The sequence below is a fragment of the Podarcis tiliguerta genome (genome assembly GCF_965153285.1).
Source record: "Podarcis tiliguerta genome assembly, chromosome: 4".
NCBI classification, from domain to species: Eukaryota; Metazoa; Chordata; class Lepidosauria; order Squamata; family Lacertidae; genus Podarcis; species Podarcis tiliguerta.
In genome coordinates, this window is record NC_139537.1 from 40,213,128 (window position 1) to 40,226,136 (window position 13,009).

The 13,009-nt window shown below is 42.2% G+C and overlaps 1 protein-coding gene across 1 annotated transcript; it reads left to right on the top strand.

The window, feature by feature from the left end:
• Nucleotides 1-9,704: 9,704 nt before the first annotated feature.
• LOC310676880 (olfactory receptor 5V1-like) lies at nt 9,705-10,646 on the top strand (the record flags this gene model as incomplete). Its single annotated transcript, XM_083439055.1, has 1 exon — nt 9,705-10,646. The coding sequence occupies one exon, from the start codon at nt 9,705-9,707 to the stop codon at nt 10,644-10,646; it is 942 nt and encodes a 313-aa protein (XP_083295181.1).
• Between the last annotated feature and the right edge of the window lie 2,363 nt (nt 10,647-13,009).

Below are 13,009 nucleotides of genomic sequence, written 5' to 3' on the forward strand. Positions count from 1 at the left end.
CAACACCTAATTTTATGGCCTCGTTTATTGAAAATTTCCATTGAGATATATAAGTACTGCAAGCTGCTATAGTTGGGAGTGCCTGACATTTTCAAGTGTGCTTGCTTCAAAAGAGAGAATGAGACAGAGCTCTAATTCTGACAGGGACCTTGTAATGTGTGCTAATAAAGTCATAAAGCAGCTGCATTGTTTTCATTTGTGTGTATAATTGTCCAGAGCTTTATTCTACTGGGTCAAATTATTTCAAGTTAGAAGGTTAACCTTTAGAAATTCAAGAAATTAAAATCCTATCAGACATTTTGGAAATTTTCACATGATGAAAGAACAGGGTGAAATCTAATTGCAACTACTAGGAGTATTTACATAGCTCAAACGTTTCCATAGATTTGATGTCATTGCAGAGGAACCCCTGCACTTCAGAAGATCAAGAACAGGATGTGTCTGAATGATTACCTGTTGGAATATCTCCAATCCCAGGTTTCCAAATTGCAGCTGAATGACAAGGCCCTGAGTTAAATAAGCAAAGAAAGAGATGCATAAATTCCATGTCTTCATAATCAGACACAAAAGCAGGTTTTGTCTTTACTAGACCTTTCTACAGGGCCGGATTTAGGTTTGATGAAGCCCTAAGCTATTGAAGGTAATGGGGCCCTTTATGTGTCCAGCTGTCCTTTGTCAACAACAAATTGTCGCTGTTTTTTGTGTTGAATATATGCTATATGGTAATTTATGGACCTAATAGGTATCGAAAGCCATTTTATTAACTTTTTATCTTATATTTTGGAAATGTACATCCAGTTTTTTTCTCTTTAATTTGTTTTGGGGGGGGGGCAAGAGAGTGGGGCTCTAAGCTATAGCTTGTTTAGCTTGTACGTAAATCTGGCACAGCCTTTCTATCTCCTTATTCTGGATAAAGACCCTACATGAAACCTGGCTAGATTATTCTGTGGAGTTTTAATAAAAAAAACCATCCGAGGACCAGGACTGTTTATGAGTGTGTTGGCTCAAGTAGATCAGGCCTTAGTTTTAGCATGAATATGAAGCAGTAAATCTGATCTTCAGTCAAATTCAACTTCTTCTTACATCTTTGCTCGAAGAAACAAAAAAGTCATAAATATAAAAGCAGCAAAGAGCAAGGAACATTCTGTGCTGCATTTGTATTTTCATGCAGTTCCTTCAGTAGTTTTATAGCATAGCATAGCATTGTAGAGTTGGAAGGGACCCTGAGGATCATCTAGTCCAACCCCCTGCAATGCAGGAATATGCAGCTGGTCCATACAGGGATCGAACCTGCAACCTTGGCGTTATTAGCACCATGGTCTAACCAACTGAGCTATCCAGGCAGCTTATATTTGAGTCACTTAGGCTGCAATCCTTCTTCTTATTTTTTGGCGATCACTCATAGCCGAGTAAGATTGTCTTCCATAAACACGGTTTTAACAATGAGTCCGTAAGTGACAGTGGAGGCCAATTCTGGATCCACACGTCCTTCCACAGTGGGGACATTGGTTTCCAGGCAGGAGTTGATCACGGTGTGGATTTGCCAAGCGTCCCTTCCTCCTAGCACGTTTCTCCCTTGCGTCCTGAGTTTGAGTGTCTTCAAAGCCCACGACACCTTTGGTAAAGGCTGTTCTCCAACTGGAGCGCTCGCAGGCCACTTGCAGAGAAGTAAGCTCTGTTGAACTCAGTGGGGATGGCAGACATGTGGAATTGCACTAGGAGCAACACTGCCTCAGAGGTGCATTTTGTGAATTGGATAAGTCTAAGATAACCAACACCCTGCCTTTAGAAAGAAAATACAGTGTATGTTTGCAAAAGACAGTCAAAGCTTGCATCTCTTTGGAAAGATAATATCTGGCCTTAGACGCTTGCTGTGAATAATTCTCCACTCCCACTCTGAAATTATTTTGAATAAATACTAAGAAATTCAATTGTTTCTGCAAGCTCTGCTGCTACTTCTCTTATGTGGTGGTGGTAACACATGCAGCTTAAATCTGGGGACAGTAGATACAGACACTGAAGCCATAATGACTGAGCAGATGTGGCAAAGACATCCTTTTAGTTTGTTAGTTCAGAACTGATGAGCAATTCAGCTGCAGCCCAAGCTCCCAAGTGTTGGAATACTCTTAAAGGTCAACTGCAAAGTTCTTCCTGGAACTTACAGTCAAAAAACAATACTGGGTAGCATTAGAAGCCACCTGCCCAGAAGCTCCTCTAATGACTCTCCTTTTCACAGGGCTGTTCTGAGGCTTCCCTGTCACTCTGAGCTCCTTGGAGGAAAAGAGTGATACAAATGTAATACACAAACAGCAATTTCATAAGAACCAATGTGGTACAAGGGTTACAATTGCTGGAGCAGCAGGTCCCAACTGAGCTATGAAACTTACTGAGTGGTCTTGGACCAGATTCTCCTGTACCTCTCAAGGTTGCTGTTGTAATGAAAAAATGGGAGGACCATTTATACTGCCCTGAATTCCTTGGTGGAAGAGAGGGATAAACGTGTGATTAAATAATAATTATAGCCAATCAGACATTCAGATGTATATTCATGCAAGCACATAGTGGATGCTAGAATCATGGCCACAACACTTATTCTTCTTCATACAGCCTAAGATGTTCATGCATGCAAGTTTATTTTTTCCCCCTTCAGTGATCACACAATGTTGTTGCCTTCATCAAAATGCCATCCCACAAACCCACCCACCCCATCTAATCCAGATTTACCATTTCTGTCTTGTTGTTTGTTACATAGTGGATAGTCTGCAGAAATGGTAGACCTGAATTAAATGGGGAGATACCGTAGAGTGGCATTTTGATGGGAATGACCTCTGCATCTGTAAGCAGCACCAAGCAAGAATGCAGCTAATGAAAGCAATGTCTAAACCAGGCTTCCCCAAACTCGGCCCTCCAGATGTTTTGAGACTACAATTCCCATAATCCCTGACTACTGGTCCTGCTAGCTAGGGATCATGGGAGTTGTAGGCCAAAAACATCTGGAGGGCTGAGGTTGAGGAAGCCTGCTCTAAACAAACTGAATGTTTTGGATTTGAGCTTTGAACTTTTTTTACGTTACATGAGAAAATGGCAGCTCTTCTCAAGTGACATCCTTTAATTCAGATGTTTGAGTGTTGTTAATGTGCTACAGAAAATAGAAGAGTGTCATTTTCAATCAAATAGATAATTGGTCTTCAGCTGGTGCATCAGGATCCACATCATTCGAACTAAGGTGGGTTGCAACAGTAGCACTTCCACTCAGTGGCGTAGCGTGGGTTGTCAGCACCCGGGGCAAGGCAAGTAATTTGCGCCCCCTAACCCGGGGCAAGGCAAGTAATTTGCGCCCCCCGCTGCACTGTCCCTCCCCCAGATAGTCCCTCGCTCTCTCTCCGCACCGCACCGCACGCCTGGCACCCTCCCCTCCACAGTGGGCGGCGACCCGGCGGCTCGAATCGGATTCGCACAGCCAACACTGCAGTGAGAGAGAGTGAGTGAGCCAGGTAGGGGCAGAGAGCTGCGAGTGTGAGCGCCCCCCCCAGATGTTGCGCCCGGTGCGGCCGGCCCCCCCTGCACCCCCCACGCTACGCCACTGCTTCCACTATGAAAATATGTGGTACAAAATTAAAATTTAAGACCCTAAATGCATGTTTGGGCTTAAATGATATGAAAAAGATTATTGTTGTTGTTGTTGTTGTTGTTATATTATTATTATCCCAGCCACTCTGGGCAGCTTCTGGGGGAGGTGTGAAAAACAGATTAACTTGCCACATATTAAAACCTCCCAAATCTTCAAATGCAGTTCGGTAGTCATGCTGAAGTTCAAACAGCTATGGGAAAACCAAATCTTAGTCATATTTTCATTACTGCTCAAGCTCAGAATGCCAAACCCACCACAATCACACACACACTTGGATTTCCAGGGCATCAGTATTAACTGAGCAAGTGGAAGATTGCTGATGGGAGAATAAGATCTAAGCTTTGGTAGTATCCTTAGCTGAAGTTTACTGTATTGCAAAAGCTATTTCTTAGAAAATTATACCCTAAACCTGTTCTTCAAATAAAATCCATTTTGTACCCTAAATAGCATCTTTGTCATTATTCACTGTAAATGAAATTCTCATTCAAGTGCAACAATGGCAAAATGCCAGCTGACTTTAAATGCAGCCAGGCTTTCATCACATATATATGTATATTCTCTAGATGGGTAAATTTTATGTTTTTGTCATTTTTGCTGTTTTCCTTAAAAGCAATAAACAGTTAAATTACCTGTTATTTGCATATGTCCCTGAGATACTTCTCTGAATACAATATGTCCCCCAGGTCTTAGACTGACGGTTAAATAGTGCTTCCTGAATTAATCTATAGGAGCCTGAGAGGAAGCGATGCTGATGTTCATTGGTAAATACAGTACAGCAATTTCAGGTAGGTACCTGTATGCTTTCTTAACAGCGTTTTGGGTTCTCACATTGATAAGTCACATTATCCTGCCAATAGAACTCTAGGCTCATTCTTGCTAGGACCAGACTGTCAGGAATGAAATGTATGAATTATGCTTCATCTATCTGTAATAGTATTTCTATAATGGAATGGCCATTGTGGAGGTGGAGTTTGCAATCTAAGCTACTGGAAGTCATGAGTTTTACCTCCAGGTTCAATTTTGAAGGGCCATTGTTCAGTGGTAAAGCATCTGCTGTGCATAAAGAAGGTCCCAACATCTCTTGGTAGGGTAGGGAGTGATCTTAGCCTGCTCATCTCAGAGAACCACTAGCAGCTGATGTGCACAGTGCTGAGCTAGTGGACTGTTAAGGCAGATTCCTAGGTTCCTATGAGGATTGCATCTTGGTGCTGCAATTCAAGCCTACGTTCCCAATCCGTCAAGGGCCATTCATAAGCAGAAACTGAGAAACATTCATGATTCCTCATCCAAATCAGGTTCCTTGCTTGCAAATGAATGCTGTTCACTTGGGTGCCTCTGCAGCACCTCTTCATCCAAGGTCTATAGAATCATAGAGAGTGGAAGGGGTCTTGCAAGCCACATAGTCCAACTTCTATGCAGGAAATGCAGAAATGGAGCATTCCCCAACAGATGACTGCCCAGCATCTCCTTGAGAAGTGAAAGAAAGCCCACGACCCCTCTGTGTCATTGGTTCCTTTGTCAAACCACCCTATACAATTATATACACATACTCTGTACACATAGTTCCCCATTCAAGAACAAGACCAGGAACACAGCAGGGAAATATGGTTGGCTCTTACCTGTTTGGGGAAGAGGGATGTGTCCCTTTTCCTCCCCTCTTGCAACAGTAATCAGAGTAAAAAGAGTTAACAGTACTAACCATCTATCCCAAAATGAAATCTGTGTGAACAGCCATATACATGCAGCCTGCTGCTGCCTGCAAGGATCTTTGAACTCAGGTGATTCACCCAGAAGTAGGGATGGTTAAGGAATGGAGCCATTGACCATCCTTGAACTTACTCTTGAATGCCAAGGGGCTCAAGGTTTAGATCACAATCTTGCAATCTAGTTAAACATTTCATTCATGGAAGCTTATTTGACTGATCCTCCTAAGACTACAGGTGAAACACGTTGTTGTTGTTGTTGTTGTTGTTGTTGTTGTTGTTGTTGTTGTTGTTACAATTCATTCATTACTTGCCCTTTACCCTATGGTCCTGGGGTGGATTGCAACAATTAAATCACCACATTAATATTTAAACACAATATTACACAATATTAAAGACAGTTTAAATGAATTCAATCCATGCAACACATCCCACAGCAACACTGTTTCTTTCTCCTCGGTGGACATTTTTGCCTTCTCAAATTGGACATCTTCCTGTAGCTCCCAGTTTCCCCTCTCAGTGCTTCAGACGTTTCCCTTCCTTTGGTCCACTTTAATTGCACAAGTGGAAAGTTCCACTGCTTGTTTCACTCCCTCCCACAAAATGCTGGCAGTCTGGAAGCACCCTAAATGCATCGCATAATTCTATTCGGTTAAGTATGTGGTCTTTTTTGCTTTTGCTTTTTGCTTGCTTTTACAAATACATGAAAAGACGCATAGGTTCTTTTTTTCTGACTACAAGAGTGGCTCACCAACTTAAGCATCCAATCCATTGATTCAATAAAGAATCCTACTTGAAATGAATATTGTATACATTGTGCTTGGCTTTGTCTATGTGAGAAATAGCCTTGAGTTAACCATGAGGAACCATGAACCTTTGTCTTGGCTGGTCATGCATATCTTCCAGTGTTGTGAGACAAAAGAATGGTGAAGTATCAGGTGCACACCACCTCTGCACGTACACATCAGGTTTCTTTTTTTTTACTCTTTTCTGCATGTCTTTGACTTCTGTAAGAAGAACCATAAATGCCTCACAAACCACCTCTGACTTCCAGTGACAATAGATCTGCCTTCAGGGGCTAGGCTCCAAAGGTTCTGCATGACATCAAGTTGGGGAAGGTTGGAATAGGTTTTGCCTGTGGGGACTAGTTGAGAGATTTGGAGAGCTATGGACAGTCAGTGTAGAACAGTGTTGGACCTGGTACATCATGATAAGGCAAGTACCAGTCTTCTGAAACCAGAAGGGCTCCAACCCAGCTCTGTTCATGCAAACAAACCAGATGTTAATGCGCAACATGTAACGTGTGAATTGGGATGTCAGAATGTGCATCCCACTGCCTGTTCAAGTGTGACTCTGAATGGAAATCCAGTTTATGCCCCCAGGTCCCAGTCCAGCAAATGATACACATATAAGTCTGTGTGACCATCTGAGACATTTACATACCAGCGTTATGTGCTTACAATGAAAATTAAAGAACCCCCCGCCAAACAATAACAATAAAAATACAATATATAAGATGTACAGTAACACTGTAAATAATATGCAATATTGCTGGAAACTGCCGGAGGGGAGAGGGCTCTTGTGCTTGAGTCCTGCTTATGGGTTTCCCATAGGCATCTGGCTACCATCAGAATAGAATACTGCTGTAACAACAACAATTTATTTATACCCCACCCATCTGGCTAGGTTTCCCCAGTCACTCTGGGTGGCTCCCAACAGAATGTTAAAAATGAGATAAAACATCAAACATTAAAAATTTACCTAAACAGGGCTTTGGCATGAATGAATGTGGCTCTTTTATTCTTAATAAAAAACTATTAGCTCAATAAACAAACAACAAATATAAATTAAAACAATTAAAATATAGATCCTTCTGGATCAGGTTGAAGATGCTTAAACACTCCTTTTGTCTCCATGGCTTTTATGTTTAAAAGATATTTCAATGGATCCAGACAGTTGCTTGGGGAGACTGTCAGCGAACAGAATTTTGGACTTACTCCCCCCACCCTCCCAACAATTGGCTGCTATCTCTTATTATCAGCTGCTTTTGAAACACTGCTTCATTTCAAACAGAGTTTGCCGTAAAGGACAGAGCAGTGGTAGTAGTGGGGCTGCTTATTACCGTAAACAGGTCTGAGGTGTCCTTGAGCTCACAGGACTAGCTTAATAGGTTCTGGATGTCGGATCTTACGGATCTGATTTGCTCCTTTGTGAGAAAATGCAGGGTTAACACCCACCCACACAAACTGTAAGAAGCTGCATTAATGTTTTATTTGGGATAAACAATAATTTCTCATGAAAATGTCCAAATGGATGTTATGTCTAAAGAATGGCAATAAATATAAGTTTCAGCCATGAAACCTTATCTTTGATTTAGTAGAAATTACGTTTTTATGAGAAAATATGCACCCTGTAGGACACAAGGAAAAACTCAGGAAATAAGATCAACTTCTATGCTGTGTTAAGGGTAAAGAAGGAAAGACAAAGATTTAGCACAACTGTGGTGCATGGAAATTATTTATGAGGTAGAAGATATTTTTAAAAATTAATCTTGCTTCAAGGATGTGGAAGCTAAATAAATTATCTTGCTATATGGGTGACAGGGAAAAAAATAAGTTGGGAAAAGAAGACCATAATTTTGTTGTCTTGCATCTAAAGAGAAAATTGTCCAGCTTATTGCTTGAAAATGAGTACCTCAGGAATTATTTAAAATGGTCTCCTTGAGGAGGCCATATTTTAAAATGGAGGTTTGTGAGGTGCTGCCAGAGCTGGCTCAAGACAATTTGCAGCCTGTCTCAGAGCAGCAAATGGCATTACCCCTACAGTCAAGTCTCACTGTTGGCCGCCCAAGGCCAGCAAAGTTATTTTGGCCCCTGAGTCTGGGTGCCATACACCCTCCTTTACCAAGGCCAGTTCTCTGAAGGTGGCCTCTACTCTGAGGGCTGTCTGCTCTGTGACTGGTTTCAAGATAATAAGCCATCAGAAGGAAAACTGCGGCTTGGAGCTGACCATCAGCACTGCATTTATTTTGGTTACTTAAAAGAATTTTGGGTGAGAGTGAGCAGCAGAAAGAACCAAAGCTGAAGACAACCTCTCATATAAAAGACTGAAACATTTCATACGTTCAATTTTCAAATGAGCATTAGCAAGCAGAAATTTTATTTTTTTTAAAAAAACAACAACAAATAATGAATACTATTGAGAACCACAATGCCATTTAATTAGAAAAGATCAAAATAAGGGAACACAGCTGAATTTTTTTTTTTTGTGATGCAAGGAGTAACTAGGTAGTAGAAATTGGCATGATATGCAAGGAAAGGAGCTTAAATCTGATTTGTCCTTTACATTCAAGCTTAGCAGGGTTATGTTTTGTTTGCAGCTGTGAGAATTGCTCACTCTTCCGTATATACAGGATCAATATATGAACTCATTGGAATTTATTATGGAGCATTGGCAAAATGTGATCACCGGCGTTCCAAAACGAGCTGCAGAGATCATGAGTCTGCAGGTCAGAGGGGATGCATGTGTGTGTATAGAATAACCGCAAAACGTAAGAATTTAGGAATGCTGTTTTGTAGTGGATGAGACCTGGGCCAGAACAGTGGTAGCTCAGTACTGCCTATGCCAGGGGTAGCTAAGATGGTGTCTTCCAGTCCTAAAACTCCCATAATCCCTGACCACTGGCAATTCTGGCCCAAGCATCTGGTGAGCACCATGTTGGCTAACCTTGGTCCACAGTGGTGGGCAACAGCTCTCCAGGATATCAGACCAGGGTCTCTCCCAGCCCTACCTGGAGATGCTGGGGATTGAACCTGCGACCTTCTGAATGCAGAGCAGATGCTCTGCCCCTCAGCTACAGCCCTTCTCCATAGAAACACCTCAGAACGTGGTGAAAGAAGTAAACGGGAATGTTTTTTAAAAAAATAAATTACATGAATATGAAGGCTACATGAGGGACTAAGAGAATTTTGACAATGGGAACTGTTAGCTGATAACTGCATAATAGAGTTTTACTGTAAATTATATTCATACGGGTCCTTATTCTTGATCGCGATTCCTTTAGCTCCTAGTGATCCTCACATTCGCGTTGGCATCATTTGTTTCTTTTCCCTCCTCCATACAGGTATCCAGCTACTAGGGACTGGGTTATACGCTCTAAACTGCTGCTCCTCTTGGTGATTTAATAATTGTGCGGTTAATTCTGTAGCAAAACGCTACGTGGGACCCACATGATATGAAGGCACAGATGCCAACCTTTGCTAAATTGCTTGCAGCGGATTGACTCCGCATCCTGAGTGTTCACACACGTCGATCATTCTCCCGTCTCAAAAGGCTGCTCCATTTCTTTTCTACAAATGGGCCCTGAGCAAATGGAAAACCAAACCTTTGTAGATGAATTTATTTTCCTGGGCTTTACAAACCACCCCAGCCTCTATGTTCTGTTCTTTTTAGTATTCCTAGTCATCTACATGGTAACTCTAGTGGGAAATGCTCTGATACTTGCCCTGATCAGAACAGATCTGACCCTTCATAGCCCTATGTATTACTTCCTGAGCAACCTGTCGTTCCTAGACATTTGCTATATCTCTGCCACAATCCCCGTTATGCTGGCTAACTTCTTCCGAGCAAAGAAAACCATATCGTATGCAGGATGCATTGTCCAGCTGTTCTCCCTCATTACCTGCGCAGGGACAGAATGTGTGCTGTTGGCTGTTATGGCCTATGACCGATACGTGGCTATCTGTAGCCCCTTGCATTATTCCAGCATCATGAGCAAGGGGACTTGCACCAAGATGGCCGGGTTCTCCTGGATGTGCGGCTTGACAAACTCACTGGTGCACACCCTCCTGACGTCGTCCTTAACCATCTGCAAGTCCAACGAGCTCAGCCACTTCTTCTGCGATGTCCCCTTGCTTCTGAAGCTCTCTTGCTCAGACACTTCCGTGAATGAAGCTGTGCTCCACCTGGCCAGTGCATTGATAGGGCTCAGCCCCTGCCTCTTTATTCTGGTCTCCTACATCCGCATCATCTGTGCTATCCTGAAGATCAATTCCTCTGAGGGCAGAGTGAAGGCTTTCTCCACCTGCGCTTCGCACCTGATGGTAGTTGTGATATTCTACGGCACATCCAACTTCAACTACGACAGGCCAAGTTCAGGGTACTCCCTGGATGTAGATACTTTGGTTTCCTCGCTGTATTGCATTGTAACACCCATGTTGAATCCAATCATTTACAGTCTGAGGAATAAAGAGGTAAAGGCTGGCTTGATGAGAATGGGCAAGAAATATTTCTCTTCCTCAGCTAGGACCTGAGGAGACCAAAAAGAGAACTCTAGTGCACAGTCATATGTACAATGCTTTTTAAAAAGAAATAATAATAATAATAATAATAATAATAATGTTTAAGGGTACTCTCATTTTGACTCAAGAAACTCACCATTTTATAATTCGAATTGGAAAAAATAAATACGGTAAATGGACAAAAGTACAAAGAACATGCATTACCTCATATTACACAGCTGACAGCTCATAGTAACTTCCACATTGGCATGAGGTTGTGTGCACTAATATCGTCCTGATTCCACACATCCACATTCCGCACTGCTTCACACATTAAACGCTCGCTTCAGGAAACACCAGGAAAGGAAATGAGCCCACCATTGGGGGTAGCAATGGCACTGACAATTCACTGTACTATTCAACAGAACTGATGATTCACCGTGTTATTCAACGGAACTGACGATTCACCATGCTAGAGAAGAAACTAATTTATTTTTTAAATTTAGTTTATTCTCCCATTAGATTCACAAAATGTTTAGGGGTATGTGTACCCCTGCGTACCCCCCCCCCCCCAAGCACTGCATATGCATGTCCACTCAGAAGCAATTTCCACGGAGTTCAGTTAGAGTCACTCCCAGGTAGGTGAGCCTGAGATGACTTTCACTAACTACAACCATTGTATCTGAACTGTTAGTTAGCCAAGCATTTGGGTGAGAGCTATTTATACGAAGGAAACACATTCAGATTCAGATTACTAGAACTTTTGCATAGGTATAATCTGAGTTGTGGAAGCTCTGCTGAACATATACAAAATCTATATTAATCCAACATTACTAGTTCCTAGCAAAATATAAACATTTAATGAATGAAAGGATTATTGTTAACAAGTTTACTCTTCTAGAAACAGGTTAGCAGCTGTTTTGCCATTAGCAAACAAAGGAAGGTACCTTATTCTATACTAGCTCCGTGTGATCTATACTGGCTGGCAACATTTCTCAAGGGTTTCAGACACGAATATTCTCTCAGTCTGACTTGAAGATGACAGGGATTGAACCCAAGTCCTTTTGCATCAAAGCAGGTGCTCTACCAATGATTCCCAATTAACATTTTAGGTGTGGCCTTGGTTGGTTTCTTAATTAACATTTTGCTCTAGGTTTGGAAACTGGTTAGAGGGGCAACATTTTCCTCACACTCATCTTTTTTGAATCCCACACATATACAAAAATCCCTCCCTACAAGCAGAAAATTAGCACAGCAGGGAGCATCCCACCTATTGCACTCTTTTTCTGTTTGCGGGAAAATGTTTTTTTTAATGTGGAAGCATATTCAAAACTGTGGTGGGGGGAACCCTCACCATTTTCTGCCTGTAACCCACAATATTGTCTCAGGGCTCTTCCTCCTCAATCTGGTGTATTTAGTATAGTGGCTAAGCAACTGAGCTAAAAATCAGGAACTCCTTGGTTCAGGTCTCAGCTCTGCTAGGCTCTCTTCTCTGTCCTTAAACTTACCTCCCCATCTGTATTCTGGGGTAGATAATGCAGACTGACCTTGCAAGGTTGTTGTAAGGATTGCAAGCTGACATAAGTGAAGTGCTTTGGGAATGTCTCATTGTCATGTGCAGACAAGCCACTACTTGAGATTTACTGGTTATGGGAAGGCCTAAGCAGAGGACCTGCCTTGAATGCAGAAGGTCCCAGGTTCAGTCCCTAGTATCTCCAAGCAGGACTGGGGAACGATCCTGCCAAAAATCCTGGAGAGCCACTTCCAGTCAGTGCAGACAATTATTAGCTAGATGGACCAGTAGCCAGCCAACTCTACTTATGCTTACCAATGACACATTTCCCCTTTGTGTCCATGTATCTCAGGCCATGCTTAATCCCCTCTGTGGCCAGAAAATAAAGGCATTTCCTCAAAACGCTCAGTTCAGATCTTTTAGGGCACCTCGTTGTTCAAAGCAGCAATGTATTTCTTTCCATCTCAGCCTCCTTCCTGCACATTTTCCCTCCTGGGCATTTAGAGCACCAAATTCCCATCTATCTTAGGAGAGGCTGAACCTCTGCAACTGGATGAATGGAAGTGGTTGAGTGTACTCCGCTGGGCTCCACCTGTGTCAAGTATAGAGAGGGAGCGGAATGCCACTGTGAGTTGATTCCTAAATACCAGTGGTTCAATTATAAGTGCAGTGCTTGAGTGCCACCTAGGAGGGTCAATTACAGACTTCCCTTGCAATATCCTTGGAGGCTTTACCTGAGTTAAGGGCCAGATTGTCTTGTATATTATGGTTTTATTCTGCCAGAGTAACATTAAAAGGCCTTGACGCTAGTGTAAAAGTAAGAGGTTTTCTATCTCTCGAGCTACAGCTGCTTGAGAACTGGAAAACGTATTACTGCCGTAGT